This window comes from Lissotriton helveticus, chromosome 6, assembly GCF_964261635.1.
Source record: "Lissotriton helveticus chromosome 6, aLisHel1.1, whole genome shotgun sequence".
In the NCBI taxonomy this organism is placed as follows: Eukaryota; Metazoa; Chordata; class Amphibia; order Caudata; family Salamandridae; genus Lissotriton; species Lissotriton helveticus.
This window is the reverse complement of record NC_136067.1, coordinates 153,599,507-153,620,136: the sequence shown is the minus strand read 5'-3', so window position 1 is coordinate 153,620,136 and position 20,630 is coordinate 153,599,507. Positions and strand designations below refer to the sequence as shown.

Sequence of the window (20,630 nt, the reverse complement as noted above, 5' to 3'; positions counted from 1 at the left end):
TTTCCTCCTTTCTTTCTGACAGGACCCAGACAGTGACCCTAGGCTCCTTTCAATCGGCCCAACTGACTTTACCGTGTGGAGTTCCTCAAGGCTCATCCCTAAGTCCGACACTTTTTAACATCTATGTGTCGGACCTAGCCAAAGTTATAAAAGCTCATGGGATTGGCCTTACGTCCTACGCAGATGACACCCAGTTGGTGCTGGCAGTAAACAACGATGGCGAAAAGATGGCGGGACGCTTTCAGGAAGGCATGCTGGCCATCAGTAATTGGATGGCCAGTAACTGCCTCAAATTAAACTCCGAGAAAACGGAGGTCATCATCTTCGGAAAGCTGTCCCCGTCATGGTGGCCACCATCACTGGGAACTCTGCCCAATCCTGTTACTAAAGTTAGGAACCTAGGAGTTGTGTTTGATGATAGCTTGAATTTTGTTTCTCACGCTAATCAAATAGTTTCCACTGCGTTTTACAAACTCAGACTGATTAAGAAAGTGATTCCTTATCTTCCTGAAAGTGCAGGTAAAACCCTGGTCAGCACGCAAGTGATGTCATCCCTGGACTACTGTAATGGGTTGTTTGCCAATGCACAATGCAGGGTAACTAATAAACTGCAAACGGTCCAAAATGCGGCTGCAAGAATGCTGTCAGGGACTCCCAAATTTAAGCCTATATCGCATGTGATTAGAAACTATCACTGGCTTACGATCAGGAATCGCATAACATTTAAAACTCTATGCATTGCCTTCAAAGCCGCACATAAACTAGGTCCTCATGTTTCTGATAAATCAGCTAACCACATACTATCCCAACAGGCAACTTTGCTCGATGACGGCACATCAGCTACAAGTACCAAGATCAAAGACAGTATCTTGGGGAGATAGGCGTTTTGTGGCCTCAGCGGCCAGACTGTGAAATGCACTGCCGCTGCAGATCCGTACATGCCATTCACTGATGCACTTTCGCAAGATGATAAAGACATGGTTGTTTAACCAATAAACTAGCACCTGACTCTGTTTAGTTCACAGCGCTGAGATGCCTGAGGGCATTTGTCGCGCTTTACAAGTTTCAAAAATAAATAAATAAAATAAATAAATGCTTTGGAAGTACAGCGCACTGGTTGAATCGTGTCTGTGTGTATATAAGATGTAGGGTTGGATATAAAAGCTATCAGTGGAGCAGTATGAACACTATCCGTTTCCACCGCGACGTGTGGAATGTACGCGTGATATGTCTTCCAGTAATGTGCATGCTGTGCCTGCGCGCAATAATAATACAATTGCATGTCAGGTGCCCCAAACCCACCCTGGTGATACGGTTTCGTCAACACTTTCCAGCTTACTCTAGCTTGTTTCCCCGCCCATGTGAGTCTTTGTAACATTTTTCGCAGTGTAGAAAAGAATGCCTGTGTTAAACAGATCGGGATGTTAGTAAATAGATATAGAAATCTAGGAAGTATTATCATCTTTTGTAGCGCAATCCTATCCGCTAGCGACAAGGGTAGCTTAGTCCATCGTGTAATCTGGTTGTCTAGTTTAGTTAGTGCCTTACCATAGTTTTCCTTCAATACTTGGTCTGGGTCCCTATGTATCCAGATACCCAGGTATTTGACCGGGTCAGTATGCCATTTGAGAGGGTAGTTCAGCGTTGGTTGTGTGGTGCACGGCGTTAGGGGAATTAACACCGATTTGTCCCAATTTATATGCAGACCTGCGTAGTGTTCAAAGCGGATATACTCCCCAAACATGCTGTTCAGGTATTTATTGGGGTCACGCATAAACAGTACCATGTCATCTGCGTACAGAGATATATTTAGGGGACGCAGTCCCAGCTGCAGGGCAGCTTCGGAGTGGTGTTGGCGAATCTTGCAGGCAAGGGGCTCTAGTATCAGTATGAATAATATGGGGGATAGCGGGCATCCCTGTCTCGTTTCTCTACCTATACGTAAAGGGTTGGATGTCTGTCCATTAATTCTAATCCTAGCAGTCGGGTCTGTATACAGGATAGCTATCCATCTTACAAAGCTCTCCGGGAATCCCATCCTACGCAGTACCACAAACATTTATCCCCACTCCACTGAATCAAAAGCTTTTGCTGCATCTAGCAGAGCAGCCGCTGCCGGCATCTCCAGATCTAAGTGGTGATAGAGGGCAAAGATGGTGCTCAGGTTTTGGGTAGTGGGATCTATTTGGTACAAATCCTGCCTGGTCAGGCAGGACCAGTTTTTCTTGTAGGAGCTGTATTCTAGTGCCTATCACCTACGCCAGTATTTTCACATCTATATTTATGAGGGATAACGGCCGCTAAGAGTTGCAGTTCGTCAGATCCTTGTCCGGTTTAGGGAGCGCGATTAACAGTGCCTCTCTAAGGGAGTCAGGAAGCTTACCCATCTCATAGGCCTCTTCGTACATTGCTGCTAGGTGTGGCTGCAAGAGGTCTTGATATGTTTTATAGTACTGACTTGGGAGTCCATCCACCCCGGGGGCCTTATTATTTGGTAATGACTTAATTGCATCACTAAGTTCGTCTTTAGTGATGTGGTGGCTCAAAAACTTCCTATGAGTGTCGGATAGCCAGGCCAGTGCCACATCCTGCAAGTAGGAATCGATATCCTCTGTAGGAGTAAATGTTTGCATGTTGTATAGCTTTGAGTAGTATTTCACAAAGCGGGCCAGAATAGTCGGCGTATCATACTGTGTGGTACCTAGTTTGTCCTTCATTTGAGTTATGTATGAAGTTGTGTATGATGGTTTGATCTTATGGGACAAAGCCCGCCCTGGTCGTCGTCCTTCGCCATAATTCCGTGCCATGTACCTCCTTGATTTGTATTTCATCTCATCTTTTGCATATGTAGAATAGTCATCCATCTTTTCCCTGATTCTACCCAATACAGCAGGATCGCCAGTGCGTGCATGTTCCTCTTCTAGCTTTCCAATGTCTCTTTCTATAAGTGTCAATTGTTGTTGTATGTCTTTTAGAATCCCAGCGTGTTTGCTAATGCAGTGACCTTGAATGCTTCCCATGAAGTACCAGCACTTGACACTGACCCGGCATTCAACTCGAAATAGTTTGTTATTGCCTGTCGGAGCTCTGTGTGGAATACCTGGTCCAGCAGGGTACTCCCTTGTAATCGCCATGTGAATTGTTTAGGGATGTGGGTTGGGATCTCCAATGTAATACACACTGGAGAATGGTCAGATAAGGTTTTGGATAAATGGCTAACCGACGTCGTCCAAGTGCATGCCTCCGCTGTAAGTAGCCAGTAGTCTATTCTAGACCACGTGTTGAAAGTGGTGGACGTACATGTACCCTCCCTTCTACTACTATATCTCATTCTCCATACATCTCTCGTGTCCCACAATTCCATACCTTCTTGTAGAACTTTAGCTGCTTTCTTGCCATTACGCTCATTACCTGTGGATCTATCAAGGGTCGGGTTCAAGCAAATATTAAAATCCCCTCCCCATAATATAGGCGCACTGGGAAAATCTCTAAGTTTCACCCATACATCTGCATAGAAGTCAGGGTCGTCCGCATTGGGCCCATACGAAGTCACTACTGTCAAAATCATGCCTCCAAAATTCGCCTGTACTATAACCTATCTACCCTGGTCATCGCGCAGTTCACGTATGAGCTGGAAGGGGACATTGCGTCTGACCAGTAGCATCACCCCTCTAGCATAATTTGAATAGGGTGATGCCATTCGGTATGTCGCCCATCGGGCGCCTATGCGCCCGTCTGTGTTGGGGGTAAGGTGGGTCTCCTGTACACACGCTACGTCTACTCCATGCCTATCCAAGTATGCAAAGACTTTACGTACTTTCTGTGGGTTATGTAACCCCCGTACATTCCAGGTTAACAAGGTTAGTCTCCGAGTCAAACTGTCAGCCATACCCTTTTGCGTCAATGTCCACCAAAAATCCTTCCGGTATGCAGAACTGCATATGCAATGTAAATACTGTACAAATCATCACTTGTGTCAACCAGACATTTCTTGTATACCCCGAACGAAATTTCCCCCCTCCCTCTCCGCAAAAGACAGACATTCCCAAAAATAGTTCCCCAAAACCTCCTCCGCACCCTGTCCTCCCCCCGCATAAGTATGCAAAACAGTCCCAATAAACATAGAAAAAAAGAGCAGACGTGGTGCACACCAAGGGGCAGGAGCTGCCAACATATTTAGAAACTTTTAACTCCTGACTTACATCGTTAAGTACATGAGCAGGAATACCACATAAAAATTTAGAGCGACAGTTATTTGGATGCATAACTTTACAGACTGTGGCCCTGTGGCCATTAAACATTTGTACACCCCGTCCACAGCGATAATGTCACTTATCTGGAAATGATCTGCAGCTGCTGGGCCCCTCCGTACAGAGCCCCGCTTCGATCTTCCGTCTCAGGAAGTCACCGTGGCCTCGGCGTGCACTTAATACAAAATAGCTCGCATGCAGCAGATCAGTCCACTCCGTACACCAGTGTCCAAGAGCTTCACCACTCTCCTTCCATGGCCTTCAGGTTTTTCCGCACTGTGTTCTAATCATATGTTCAGTGAATGTTCCCAAGATAGTCAATAGGTCGCCAATGACCTGGCCATCATTCAGCTGTGTCCGATGCTGCGTCCTGGCTATCCTGGTCGGTCCTCGGGGTTTTCCGTATCGGGCCTCGACTGTGTCGTTGTTGAATGAATTTCATCACGTCTTTAGGCTCATTGAAGATTTTTGATTTTCCATCTTCTGTGATCTTGAGCCGTGCGGGGTACAGCATAGCGTAAGGTACTTGTAATTCTCTCAGTTTCTGTTTCGATGGTAGGAATTTCTTCCGGGCCTCTTCCACTGCCACCGTAAAGTGGGTGAGTATGCGGGCTATAATGGGTCTCGGCCGCGAACCCGTCGGGGGCTTTGGCGCAAGAGATCTGTGCGCCCTCTCCACTATAAAAACGTCCGAGAATGTATCCCTCCCAAGCAGCGCGATTAGCAGCTGTTCGACATACCTCTCCATGGGTCCTGTGTTCGTCGTCTCTGAAACACCCATCAGGCGGATATTGTTTCTCCGGGACCTCGCTTCCAAATCTTCTGCTTTCGCCGCTAGGTCAGCCATCTGCTTATCCATTCGCACCTGTTTGGACTCTATCTGTACATGCGCATCTTCTGTTTCTGATATGCGACGCTCCGCCATATCCAGCCTCTCCGTATGCTTGTCCAGGCGCTCTGACATTCTATCAACCCTATACGTGAGAGAGTCTATCTTACCATCAATGTTCGTCAACGCAGCCTGAATAGTAGCAAACATCGCCTGCATGTCTCCAGTTGGAACACCACCAGTTGCCCCCGGGAGCCCCTGTACGGGTTGCTGTTCTTCAGTATTTTGTTCTGTAGGTTTTTTAGCAGTATCAAAGTTAATTTTGGGTTGGTTTCTGTCCATTGTTGGCGAAGGTCAGTGCTGGGGTTCAGCAGGTCAGCGAAATAAAGCTTGGAGCCGCGATGATCCCTTCGTCGTGCTATGTGACTGATGGTAGCTGGACCCGCCGGGCTTCCCAGAATGGGCGGGGTAACCGTGTCTCCTTATCGCTGCTGTTATATGCTTGTACTATCACCCCAAGGCACCAGGGCGTCCACCTAGGTTTTACTTCCTTTCCCCTTAGTCCTGGCGCATTCAGAGGGCCCACTGTATGGCACGTCTTCAATGGGGAGCGCGCCCTATATCTCGTGCACAGGTTGGTGGCCGCTTTTGTCCCCACCATACGCCTCCGCTAGGACCGCTTCCGCTCAGGCCCCCAGTAACAGCGAGTGTATGGTCCTGATTGGGGGTTACATGCAAGGCTCGCTCAGTGATTGCCCTTGGGCCTGTCCAGCAATCCTCCTCTCCCTGCAGGCCAGCGCTCGTGTGCCTGTCGAGCCTCGCTGACCTCCACTTGCGGTCAGGGAGGGGTGTGTGGGACCTCCTTCGTCGCACCACAGGATGGGGGGGTAATGTCGTTCCGGCCCGTTTCGGGCCGCTTCACAGGTCACTCTTCTTGACCGATAGTGATGGCCTTCTCCCGCCCCCTCCCGACAGCTTCCCGGCGCGCACACAGGCCTCGGCGGGCCTCCTGCGGGGCTCCGACCGGCGTGCAACTGAAGCAGGGGGTGCCGGCGCCGACTAAGGAGGGTCCTTCAATGGCCTCTATCCCACCTTGTAAGCGGCCACCTTCCGGCCGGGGTACGCCTCTTTTCTTCGCCAGATCTCCGGCGAAGCGGTTCGCAGGCGTCAATCAGGGCCGGCTTGCGTGCCGTACGTCGCGGCCGCAGCCCTCACCCTAGGTCCCCGGCTTCACTCTCAATGTCGAGTCACCAGGCCGCACTCAGGTCGAGTCTGTTCCCCCGCACACCAAGCGTTGCAATGCTCAATTTAAGCAGGCATAGGCACCGGACATGTAGCGACGGCAGTCCCCATTCCGAGTTCAGAGTTTTCGTTTCTATTTGTAGGATTTGGATGCATTATTGTGGGCTTACTGCGAGGAGCTCTTCTAGGACGCCGCCATCTCGCAGCGTGGCAAGCTCCGCCCCCACACGGCAATGTTTACAGTTAAATTGTCGATTTTTTTTTATTTAAGATGTTAGTGAGCAAGCCTGCTGGGCAGGCGAAGCGCATCTGACACTTTACAGCTGACAATAGAGGATTTAATTAAACGACACAGCGTCGACTTTCCGTTCTTGGAGAACTGAGCATATTTCGGACCTGGTTTCGGACGTCTACAAACGCCGACGCGCCTTTCGTTAAGGAGGTGGCTGGGTTACTGGAGCACACGTTGAACATATATTTATATATATGGTAGTTAGGACCAACTTTCCATAGGAAAACATTTTTTGATTTGGCCATAACTTTGGCGTTGTTTCATAATATTTTCACCAAAGTGTGTGGGTGATCCGTGCAGTGGGGAGCGAGAATTTGGGGCGCGAAATAAGGAAACGTTTGTAATGTTAATTCCCATAGGAAGCTTTAGCCACACCTGCAGCCAGATCTGATGAACAAACTTACACCAACTTTGGCAGGGGAGTAGATGTCGGTTCAAGGAAGTGCCTTTTGCCTATTTGGTGTAAATCTGTTCAGCTGTTTTTGAGAAATTTTTGTAAAAAATTATAGTGACATCCTTGATCGCGAAGCCTTTGCGAACGAAGACGAGCTTGTGCAGGGAAATGCACTGCTCTGATTTGCTAAACCAAAGGGGATGATGGATGGAGTTTGGACATTGCAAGCACTCACCCCCAGTCAACTGATCTTGGTTTAATCCATCATTATTCTTTAGCACACTTCCGACACCCCAGTTCAGACATGGCCATATGCAAATCAGTCTGACCCTGTGCCTCATGGGAACAATCCAGCCTGAACTGCCAAGTCATGTCTTCCCTGGACCATAAACGAGCATCCTGGGACCGGTTTCTGGCTGATCAGCCATCATCAGCCAAGCTAGCTTGAATTCAGTGGCAAAGTGAGCAAGGGACCCACATCTGGGCATACCACATCTGGGCATACCCTGCCAACTTAGGGCGAACAAAGCAAATCAAAGCTATCCTGGCTGAAGAGGGGTGAAACCCCGAAACCGGTCCTAGGATGCTTTTTCCAGTCCAGGGAGGACATGGTCTGGCAGTTCGGGCTGGACTGTTCCATTGGGCGCAGGGTCAAGACTGATTTGCATATGGCTGGGTCCAAACTGGAATGGCATGGTGAGCACAAAAACTATGGATTTAGGCCCAGATCTCTGTACTGGGGAGAATGTATGACATTGTTCTGCATTCTATCCATCAACAGTTCTTTTTGCATTTGTCACCCGGAGTGGGATAGGTATGCTCAGACATGAGTCCCGTGCTCTTCATGCCACTGGAATTAAGCTATCCTGGCTGAAGAGGGGTCAAACCCCAAAACCGGTCCTAGGATGCTTGTTTCCAGTCCAGGGAGGACATGGCCTGGCAGTTCGGGCTGGACTGTTCCATTGGGCGGAGGGTCAAGACTGATTTGCATATGGCTGGGTCCAAACTGGAATGCCATGGAAAGCAAAAAAACGATGGATTTAGGCCCAGATCTCTGTACTGGGGTGAATGTATGACATTGTTCTGCATTCTGTCCATTAACAGTTTTTTTTTAATCTGTCACCCGAGTGGGACGGGTATGCTCAGACGTGAGTCCTGTGCTCTCCATGCCACTGAAATCAAGCTATCCTGGCTGAAGAGGGGTGAAACCCCGAAACCGGTCCTAGAATGCTTGTTTCCAGTCCAGGGAGGACATGGCCTGGCAGTTCGGGCTGGACTGTTCCATTGGGCGCAGGGTAAAGACTGATTTGCATATGGCTGGGTCCAAACTGCAATGGCATGGTGAGCAAAAAAATTATGGATTTAGGCCCAGATCTCTGTACTGCGGTGAATGTATCTCCAAAAAGAGAGAGTTTCCCAAAAACCAGAAAGGACTGGGTAATACAAGTAGTAAACAAAACAAGCATTGGCATTGCCAATAGGTCTCGCTTGTGGGACCTTATAAGTATTTAGTTTTGCAGCACAATATCCGATTATGCAACAAGGATATTGTGCTGCAAAACTAAATACTTCTAAGGTCCCACAAGCGAGACCTATTGGCAATGCCAATGCTTGTTAGATACATAAAGCCAAAATTACAAGTGAGCATGTTACAAAAGCAAACGTTACGTTACATGAGACAATAGTGACAGTTGTGCAAGTATCAAGAGCAAGTTTCTTCAGCTTCAAGAATGAATTAAGGTTACCACATTTATTTACTACAGTAGTTTTACTGAAAGTATTGGAGAGAGCAACGAGGCATCGAAGAAATGCAAATCATGAATCTGACAGACAATCAAATGAAGTTACAACGCACGGCTATGTTTGTTATTATTACACTATGTTGGCCACTGAACATCAGTATTTTAAGTTCTATTTACCTAACCACAAGGACGGGACACTTGCATATCCAAAAGGAAGTCCTGTCCTAGCATTGAGGTGGCAGTTGTTGCCGGGCAGCCCCGGGCTGCAGGAGAAACATTCCAAAACAGCAGCGCCATCTTAAAAGCAGTTACCAAGAACCACTCATACACGGCTGGAGGCTGCTTGCTAGTAAGCGGCAGGAGGCTTTAGTAGTGTTTAAAATGCCCTGTGCATGCCGGGTGGCAGAGGGCATCTAAATACAGCGCTGCACCAAATGATTTACGTCCTCTCCCTGCTGCTTATAAGGGGCTGGGGGCTGCTGGTGGGCAGCAGGCACGCTGGATGCATCGTGGGCCGTACAAGTTAGCATATCTGAGGGAACACGGCCTGGAGGTAGCAAACGATATGTTCTTAGAGGAAACAAGCTTCTCGGCATTGCTGGGCAGGGGAGTGGGGGGGTGGGCGGGGGAGCAGCAGGCAGAGGCGAGTGGAGCGCGCGCTGGAGAGGGAGGGGGTGGGAGGACTAGGCAGCGGGAGAGAGGGAGAAAGGAGCGCGAGGGAGGCGTTTTTAGATACATGAAGCCAAAATTACAAGTGAGCATGTTACAAAAGCAAACGTTACGTTACATGAGACAATAGTGACAGTTGTGCAAGTATCAAGAGCAACAAAATACAAGAGGTAGCAAACGATATGCAATAGCATATCTGAGGGAACACGGCCTGGGGGAAGCTGGCTGGGGAGGGGGGAGGAGAAATGAAAGGAAGGCTGTGTTTGCGGGGAGAGAGAGGGGAGGTGCTGGTGTGGGAGGGGGGAGGTGCTGGTGTGGGAGGAGTGCTGCTACGGCAAGGCTGTGTTTGCGGGGAGAGAGAGGGGAGGTGCTGGTGTGGGAGGGGGGAGTTGCTGGTGTGGGAGGAGTGCTGCTAGGGGAGGAGAAGCCCTGGCCGTGAATGCTCGTGCATGTTCACGTGAACTGCAAGAAAACGCCGGGCTGAAACCCCTTAGTTTGAAGAGGATTTTGCCGACATGAATTCGATCCTATCCATTCCTGCGGAATGGGACAGGCTCGACCTAAAAAGGGTTCCTTTCTGTGTTACTCAAATCAAGCTATACTCGATTCATGACCAGCTCAGAAAATACAGTAAAAGACCTCACATATTGTTAGAACAACACAAAAAGTTTTATTATATGTTATCTTAATTTTATTTATTTAAAAATACAAGCTCATTGCCTAATTCAAAAACATTTCTCTACAAATACATTAAAATACATTAATTCTTCATGTCGCTTTCACTACAAAAGACCATTGTATCTTCCTTTGCCAATTAATTTGTGTACCATTCAGTACCTTCTTTTGTGTACAGCGCATAAACAATATTTGCACATAAATTCTTACAATCAAGATTAAAAACAGTGATAAAATTGAGTCCTTATGTCGATGCGTTTTGGTGTGTTGTTTTGATTGTAACAACACCTTCTTCAGGACAGAACGATAAAAGGCAACATAACTTCCATATTCAGTGTTTTTGACTTCACACTTATATTAGGCCAATGATCGACTTTTGGTCCTTACTTTCAGGAGTTCACAGAGGTGTCCTTTTATTATTTTCGTGCAGACCGATGTTATATCATTCCATTGGATTATTTGAACAGGTAAATCGACTGTTTCCTTCTTCCTGTTGAAGACTTATTTCCCGGCGCAGTGTTCTTTTTAATTCACCTACGTCCGTACTGTGCCACCTCTTTATATAGGTCTTATGATACTTCTTGGCACCTATAAGTCACAGCGTGCGTCTGCTTCCTTCGTCTCCCGGGTTTCCTATGGATTTTCTGAGATGGTCAAGAATAGAGTATAGCTTGATTTGAGTAACACAGAAAGGAACCCTTTTTTTGTTTACTTCTGGGGTGAATGTATGACATTGTTCTGCATTCTGTCCATCAACAGTTCTTTTTGCATTCGTCACCCCGAGTGGGACGGGTATGCTCAGACGTGAGTCCAGTGCTCTCCATGCTACTGGAATCAAGCTATCCTGGCTGAAGAGGGGTGAAACCCCAAAACTGGTCCTAGGATGCTTGTTTCCAGTCCAGGGAGGACATGGTCTGGCAGTTCGGGCTGGACTGTTCCATTGGGAGCAGGGTCAAGACTGATTTGCATATGGCTGGGTCCAAACTGGAATGGCATGGTGAGCAAAAAAACGATGGATTTAGGCCCAGATCTCTGTACTGGGGTGAATGTATGATATTGTTCTGCATTCTGTCCATCAACAGTTCTTTCTGCTCTGATTTGCTGCCAACACTTTAACCAGGAAGTTTTGGCAGCCAGCTTGGGACTCGGCTTCACCGAGTCACCCAAAATGTAAGTGGACATAAAGAAAAGGGGGCAGAGTAGGAATACCCTGACCTCCAAGCCGTGGTCTTGGGGTCCCCCTGGCACCCTGCTACAGCATAAAAGCATTTTAGAAAGGGTTGCCGCGTTTTCTTATAAATAACCCCCAGGTGGGCCAGGTCCAGTGGCCATGTAATAAATATAGGAAGAGGGTACACAAGGCTACCATCCTAGGGCTTATCAATGCCCCGGAGACCACCACCTCCCTGGGGCACTTTTCATTATTAATGCAGGTGGGTCCACTGGTACCGCCCGCAAGCCCAGGTACTGCCACCTCCCTGGGGCTATTTCTTCTTATGAAGTGGGAGGGCCTAGCACACCCACCCTGTCCCAGGGACCGCCATCTCCTCGGGGCTAACTTAAACAATATGGGGGGGCCTCGCGGACTCCCCCTGCTCCAGGGAACACCACCTCTCCGGGCCACAAATACACTAATGGAGGGAGTCTGTTGCAGACCGTAGGCCCCGGCGACCACCCCCTCCCCCGGGCAAAATTGAATATGGGAGTGGGGCTGCACGACCACCCTCCAAGATGCCTAGATGGCCCTGGGACCGCCACCACCAAAGGCCGGCTCCAGCAATGTCCTGGGGTGCCCACCCCAGGGACATTGCAGTTTGGTATGGCATGTTGGGAGTATTGCTCCTGCCATGCCATAGCAAACTTTGTGCTTCGCTTTGAGCAAGCGAGACTCAAAGTGGAGCACACTGTGCTTTCTACACAGAGGGTGCTGCATGTCATCAGCTCGCTGGATATAAAAAGCAATGTTGCTTCCCGCAGGAGGCAGGATTCGGCTGACCTCGATCCCCAACGAGGTGGCCATGCACCAGGGGATGGGTTCCCCAGGGCAATAGTTGGCCCAGGGAGGGTGGCCGTGTGCCCCCTGCATTCTTTACTCATGAAGCCCTTGGACTTAGCGGTCCAGAATACCTTGAGATCTAACGCAGACAGAGAGGTCCATCAGGCTCTGGTGCTCCTTGATTTGTCGGCTGCGTTCGACACGGTTGACCACACCATTCTTGTCAACCGTGTCGAGCAAGCCGGCATCAGGGGCACGGCTCTGAGCTGGCTAGAGTCTTTCATTTCAGAACGGACTCAGTCAGTCAGACTAGGGTCATTTACAGCTCCAAAAATTGTTTCCACCTGTGGTGTCCCTCAGGGATCATCTCTTTCCCCACTCCTTTTTAATTTATATTTACGTCCTCTACTGTACTCCCTGAAAAACCATAAAGTCACAATCTTCAATTACGCAGATGACCTGCAATTGGTCTTAGCACTAGACTCCTCTAATGCTGTGGCAGACTTTCAGGACACCATGTCTCATATCCAGAAATGGATGAACTTAAACTATCTCAAACTCAACCCGGGCAAGACGGAATTAATCCTGCCCGGGAAGAGTGAAATTAGTTGGGGTCCCCATTTCTGGCCACCTAACATGGGTATTCCACCGATTAAGTCCCACACAGTTAAAAGTTTAGGGGTGACCCTCAGTGAGGATCTCTCACTAAAAAATCATATAGGGACGGTAGTTTCAACGTGTTTCTTTCAAATGAGAAAGATAAAGAAAATATCTCAATTTTTAACTCACTCAGCCTTGATTCAGGCAATTGCTGCTTTAATTTTATCACGGATTGATTTCTCCAATAGCCTGTATCTTGGCCTTCCAGTAGGGCAGTTGAAGAGACTGCAATATGTCCAAAATCAGGCAGCCAGGCTTATTTTTAAACAACCTAAATGGCAATCCATTAGATCAGGGTTGGAAAAACTCCACTGGCTACCAGTGGCTCAGAGAGCTAGTTTCAAAGCAGGCTGCATCATTTTTAAAGCCTTGCAGGGCAAAGGTCCGAAATTTATTCGGAATTTAGTTTGCAAATACATCCCTCCACGAAACCTTCGATCCGCTCAACAAGAGCTACTGATGATCCCAGCATACAGGAAAAAGCGTCAGGGCGGCAGTAGCTTCCACTATCTCGCTTCTTCCCTATGGAACTCTCTGCCGTTAACCCTGAAACAGAGTGGGGATCTTCTTGACTTTAGGCAGGCATTTAAAACTCTGCTCTTTAGACAAGCTTATTGCAACTAAACTAGGATTTGATTTACTCCTGCTTAAGTACCCAAAGCTGTGTTGTGTTCTAAAGATTCAATAGCGCCATGAAGCCTGCGGGCGTACGAGCGCTCTATAAATAAATAATTAACATAACATAACATAACTAGGGAGAGGCCAAGAGGCCCCCATGTAAAACATTACATCACTGATGATATCTCAAATGATATCACTGATGACATCATCCACAGAATCACTCACACACCCATTCAACCTCTCATACACCCACTCCCACTCCACCACTCATATACCCATTCACATACCCATACCAGTACTCACACACCCACTCACTCCTCCATAGAGCAAATCACATTCCCACTCACTCACCCATACAGCCGTACACACAGACACTTACTCTCCAATACAGCCACTCACACACCAGTTCACTTAACCAAACACCCAATCAGCTACTCACTCACCTATACAGCCACTTACACACTGGGTCACTCACTCATACAGCCATTAAGACACCCACTCACTTACCCATACAGTCACTTCGCACCCACTTACCTACACATAGAGCTACCCACACTGCCACTTACTCCCCCATTGAGCCCTGATACTCCCACTCATTCACCAATACCGCCACTCACACAGCATCTCACTAGCCCACACAGCTCCTCACATACCCATGTATATACCCATACATACAGTGACACAGCCACTCAGTTAATATATGTTAGGAGTAGTATCAGTAGTTGTGCACCTAGTATACTAATGTAACTTTTGTAGTAGGTTAGTATATATGTTTAACACCCACAAACTCTTAAAAACACTTACACTCACTTGATGATGGATCAGTGATGTCACTGACCATGTCATGAGTGATGTGTTATGTGAGGTCATAAGCAGTCATTTGCAGGGGCATAAGTTATAGTTAATTCAGGTAAATATAACTGCTGAATTTCACTGGTTTTGTATGAGTGAAATCTGACCCTAGCAGAGGTCAGCCCGGGACCAGGGTTCTATTCCCGGCTCGGCGGGGTCTTGAGTCCTAAAATGGCCACGGACTCGACAATTCTCGCTCCGGTGCCTACTCGATTCACGGGTTCACACTCTGCGACTCTGGGCAATAGCTTGCTTAATCTCCACAACGGCCCCTCGCGGTGGGATGCCTGGCTTTCACCTTGCGGATACCCTGCCGGGGTTATCTCACAGGGGGATACCAGGATGGGTTCCCTAAGCAAGCGCTTAGAAACCGCTTGGTGATTTGCGCTATATAAATTCCTGTACATTTACATTTAACGTCCCTGTAACCTTTGTTTTTTTTCCATAAATATATATGTATATATGTGTGTGTGTGTGTGTGTGTCAAGGCAGGGGTACATATGGTGTTCTCTAACTGTCACAACTATCAACATTCTAAAAACCCCTAAGGTGGAATGACCTATAGGTAAAGAACTTTGGAGTGGGAAGAAGGGAAGAAAAGAGATAGAAGAGGGCAGGAAGGAAGAAATTACAAAACTGTAACCTTTAGCTTTACTAAGTGACTTGTAAGTATTTACCGCAATGGTCCATGATTCTGTACAACAATTAACCACTAAGGTGCTGACTAATAATGGGCTAATGATGGAAAGAAGCAACAATTAAAATGGCTGGTTATCTAATCATATGTAAAGCAACTGTAAGGTTTCAATTTAAACATTTAAAAAGTATCATGAAAGATTTACTATGTGATACCATTCAAATAGTTTTTAGACCAAATGAGAAATGTAAACCATTATGTAACATTGTGCACCTCATGCAACGCACTGGAAAATGCCACCAACATTAATAACTATCGTAAGCAAGGGGAACTAGATTGTCTTCCTCATAGTTTAAACACATCTAATGTGGCTAATGATCTTTGCAAACACATATATAATATGGATTACAGTAGACTGTTTAGAAGTGCTCATTTATATCGTCAGAGCTTACAAGTGCTGGCTGGCCTAACAACCGGCCAGAAGGAATATTACAAATACGCAAATGTTGGATCTATATTGTGTAGTCTTATCGTATACCTTTTTACATAAAGTTTATACTTGTTTTTATAAAACTTGTGTGGAGTCTATTTGTGGTGTCATCATTGGGTTGCTGTGAGCGTGGTTGCAAATACTTTAAACCTTTGCCTTGAAGATAAGCATGGCTGCTCGTAACAAGCTACAAAGGGGGTGAGCAGGGCTATCCCAAGAGGTGACCTTCCTTTCCCTGACGTGGAACCGCGGGTCCCTATTTGGCCTAAGGTACCTAACCTAACTCAGCCAACCAGAGATCCCGGGTCTAACACCAATGATTTGTTACATGAAGATTTCACCCTATAAACACTTTATTTACTTTAGTCTCACAATTGGGTAAGTGCTGCACTTGAATATTTATATTGCTTTTCATCTTCGAGATGCGTCCCTTTTTAATTGATTACTGACTCCAATGCAGCTCGCAGAGATATGGCTCTGTGATCACCTGCCTTGTAAAGGGACCATGCGTTAAGTGCTTGGCTTTAAATACCTAGTGACGTTACGAATATTGGTCACGAGTTGTGAGCATGCACTTTCTGACTTCCAATGTTCACCTTCACACAGGTATGCATAATAAGGCCTACCCTATAACTTTCGTGGAAGGTTTTAACTTTTTGTTTGTAAAATACATACATTTCAGAACACCATGCTCGGTACAATAGTATTTTTCACCTGTCTGCTTTGTATTTCTTTAAGGTTTTTTCACTGTGTATCCACTTATATTAAGCTAAATGTTCTCCTAATTGGATAATCGCATGTTTAGAAAAACACATATTTATGAGTCATTTACAATCTGAAAGCAAGCGAGGGTGACACATGTTGGCTGAGTCTACACCACTTTGAACATCTATTTTTTCAATCTGGAGCAAATTATTTATTAAAATATCGTATCATGACTACAAAGAACTGGGGACTTTGATATCTTGTTAGATAATATAATTTTAGGACACAACAAAAATTACTATATCTTTGATATCCAGGGAATTCTGCTGAAAAATTATTCTGACCTTTTAAGCGTCTTAATACATTAGATTATTCTTTTTTTTTTAAAAAAGTGTATCCTACTCTATTGTCCACTGATCACTAAATTAAATGTAATTCTGTTACCAGCCACTGAACTGCATGTTACTTTATTATTTCCAAAGTAGACCCTTTTTGAGTCTTTTTTTATTTGTTAAGGAAGTTTAGATTTGATTTGTGATCAAATAACGGTCATCCTTATCTCAGACGAAACCAGATCATATGAAATCCTGTAACTAAATCAGGAATCATTATTTTCTAATGGGAAAGAAACCTAGAAGTAGTGCTACAGACAAATGCACACAGACGGGTAATAGGTATGAACTACTGCAATCGACTTACCTTATTAATGTCCTCTTCTGTAATTCTTTTTTGTTTCTGTACTTTAACTTCACTTTGTGTTTCTTCTACAGCTTTTGGTAAATTCAATGTAGTATGATGTTGGGAGTCTTCCACATAAATGTCACTGTTAACGACAAGATAGAGCTTATCAATAAGAAACTGTATCTCCAGCATACACTTTCAATACTAAGGGCCTGATACACAAACTGCATTTTTAGTAGATAAAGGAGTACTACAGTGGTACCACTTACAACAAAATGCATTTCACAAACCTGCAAGGGGAAATCTCCTCCTCTCCTATTTTGTCCATGGGGAGATCTCCACACATTACGACCTGATTACGACTTTGGTGGTGCACCAACGGGTCCGCCTTGCCACCACATGGCAAAAGCGTGGTTGTCCGCCCGCCAGATTAAGAGTTTCCTCCTGTCAGGCAGGCTTTTGTTGGCGTTCCCACAGCAGAGCCTCTAAAAATAGGCCCTGCAACAGGAACGCCAAAAATAATTCCTGCACGGCATGGACTGAATGGTCCATGCCATGCAGGAACTGCCCCCCTATGTGCATCCACAGAGTGCAGAGGCACCGGGGGTCCTGCTGTTTCCTCTCCATCAGAGTGTACATGGAGGAGGAAGTGCCATGAAAATCCAACGGAGAGGAAATACCTAATATGCTTGGCGGGACCGCGGAGCCAAGCATATGGATTTCTTTACACTGCCTCAACACTGCCAGGGAACGGTGTTTTCCCTGGCGGTTGCGGCAGATGGTGACGGTCCAACTACCTGAGTCGTAATCGGGCGGTCCGGAGACCACCAAGCAGCCAGGAGTCTGGCGATCCGTGTACTTCCAGAATCATAATTGGGGCTTTTGTGGTAGGGATCGGGAAATGGTGGAAATATGGGGGATATCTTTCATTCATAATAACTTTATTGCGACTATTACAGTCATAAAAGCATACACTTTATAACCTAATATCCGGTGGTGACATAGGCATTGGCAAATATAAGGATGCACAAAGTTCCCAGAGTGTTCAGAAAATAAAATAATTTTGAATTTGTGTCAAGTTTTAAAAATATAAATTAAAATAAAAAATTTAAGAAAATTATTATACATTTTAAACAGTTAGTTAAAAAATTCCAGAGTGATTACGACTAATTAAAACTATCACAGTTCACTAAATGTCAATTTCCAGGAGGTATCTTCGTTTCAACCACATTGACTGGAGGAATTTGGAAATTACAACCACGTACACTGGGTCTGTATCAGATTTTGGAATTCTAAGAAGAACAAAGTACTCCCTAATACCCAAGTTTCTACACAGTTGTATGATCCATTTAGACCTGGCCTGCTTGTATGATGGGCAGAAGAAAAGTACATGGGTTTCTGTTTCCCCCGCCACACGGCATCCAGGGCAAAGATAGCAGGCCTCATCTGACCACTTATTAGTTATTGCAAACAATGGGAGTGTCCCATATCTAAATTGAAGAAATAACCTCCTTATGGACGAAGGATGTATTGAGTCTAAAACCTGTTCAAATTGATAGTGTGATTTAAAATTCAAAAACCCATACGTCAAACTCGTGACACTAGTCACTTGGATTAAACTAGCCAGTTTGAAATCTCTGAATTCTTTGGCTAGAGTTTTGTTTTGGGGTAGCTGGGCATGACTCCTCCGGAGAGACCCATAAATCCTCCCTGCCAATAGCTCGTAACGAATCCCTCAGGAAGGACAGCCATGGTATCCTACCCACAGCCCCTGGTAACAATAGTAGTGCCTTAAGTTCCTCCCTGTAGTGTCTCAACTCGACTGTACTCCATAGCCGACGCCAATATATTAGGGGTCAGCTCGCGATTAAGTCCACTACTGGGAGGATACCCAGGTCCATCCTGAGGGGGGCCAATGGGGTATTTGTTGGGAGAGCCGTAATACTTCTAATGAACTTATTTTCCATAAGGGTCAATATAGTTGGTTTGCTATACCCCCAAAGTTCCGCCCCACACATGGAAGCCGAGCGTGCTTGCACTTTATAGATTTCCAGGGGAGGGCCAATCGCCTTCAGTGCACAGCCCTTCTGCACTTTCCGTAATCCTCCTATTGCCTGTGTAAGCTTCAGATTCGCTTTATCAATTTGCGGGCCCCAGGCTATCTTGTCGTTCAGGGTTAGACCCAGATATTCAAAGATATGAACTCGCTCTAGCGGAATATCGTCCATTACTGGGTGCGGGTAGGTGGTAGGTTTAGCATTAAAAACCATGTATTTTGTTTTACTGATATTGACTAGAAGATTTCTCCTTTTACAGAACTGGGTGAATTCCCTTAGAACTCGCTGCATCCCAATCAGTGACTTTGAGAGGAGCAGGGTATCGTCCGCAAACATCAATGCGGGATATTTACGTAATGCTATTTTCGGGGAATCCAAATCCTTCGCCAAGAGTAAATCATCAATTAGTCCATTAAGGAAGAGTGAAAAGAGGGTCGGCGCGAGCACACAGCCCTGCCTAACCCCTTTATTGACAGGGAAAGGGGATGTTAATCAAGCATCTTTGCCATATCTTACTCTAGCGTAGGTACCCTCATGAAGACGTTGGATTTGGAAACAGAGATAGGGTGGTACCCCCATGGTCAATAGGATACTCCATAACTGGTCCCGATCAACCATGTCAAACGCAGATTTCAAATCCACAAAAGTAAGATTAAGACTCCCCTGTTCCAAAACCACATGCTTCCAGTATATAAGCTGCAACCTAAACAACTGATCAACAGTTGACAGCTTAGCTCTAAAACCAGCTTGTAATGGAGTAAGTATGTCACGATCTTCCATCCAGTCGTGCAATCTCCCTAGTAATAACCTCCCATAAAGTTTATGAGAAACGTTAATAAGGCTAATAGGCCTATAATTGGACGGTTCCAGTGGAGATCCTTTTTTATAAATTGGTACAATCTCTGCACCAACCCACGTTGGCGTGGAGAGAGGCCATATTGGATTGCGTTGAATAATGATAAAAGGTATGGGGCCCAAATTACCTGTTCACTTTTGAACAGGTCGCCCGGAATTTTATCCAGACCTGGAGCCTTGTTGGGCTGTAGTTTAGCTAAAGCTGATGTCAACTCTCCCATAGAAAATGGGGGTGCATCGCATAGGATTTGAAAGTTAAAATTACACAGTGGAGTTTTATTAAGACAACCGTCTGAGTGGGAACTAGAATATAGTTCCTTAAAATGTGAAAACCAGGCATCCTCATCAATATTGGGATCAAGAGTCGTTCTACCTTCCACTTTCCCAAAATGGACCAGATTCCAAAAACCTTTGCTGTCTTTTTGGTCCAGGGCCTTCTTAATCTCCTGCCATCTTTCTGCTTCCCACTCAGTCTTCGCATTTGCAACTATTCTCTTGTAGGCCGCCCTAGCTTCCCTAATGCAAGAGCAGTCGGTCCCTTTTAGTGCAGCCAACAAGGTTAATTTCGCTACCTTACAAGCTTTCGAGTACCATGATCTCCTAGCACCACCAGATTGGTGTTTAGAAGTGCCGCTTTTAAAAAAGAAATCAGCCAGAACCAAAACCAGTTCTTGATGTAATGCACCCAGGTCACTATCAAAACCGGGGTATGTTAGAGTTGCCACACTACTTCTCTCTAAGACAGGTATAATGCTAGCATACAATTTTGGCATTGTGTCTTCCGACTGCTTTAACTTGGACCATCTGATCCGTCTTCCTCCTTCTACAATCACCAAATTGTTTTGGTACGGCTCATCACTATAACCTCTTGAGCCACACCACTTATGGCCCAATTCCATGACTAAAGGGTTGTGGTCACTCTCACATTGTTCGCCTACTGCAAAATCCACCGCATTATGCCACAGCACTATACTGATCAAAAT

General features: G+C 46.0%; 1 protein-coding gene across 1 annotated transcript in view; it reads right to left on the bottom strand.

Annotated features, from left to right (window-relative positions):
* Window positions 1-20,630, bottom strand: part of DNAH14 (dynein axonemal heavy chain 14) — a 1,144,348-nt gene that overhangs the window by 997,290 nt on the left and 126,428 nt on the right. Inside the window, exon 13 of the mRNA XM_078647362.1 lies at window positions 16,754-16,877. Within this exon, the coding sequence (XP_078503488.1) occupies window positions 16,754-16,877 (124 nt within the window). The remainder of the gene's footprint in view (window positions 1-16,753; window positions 16,878-20,630) is intronic.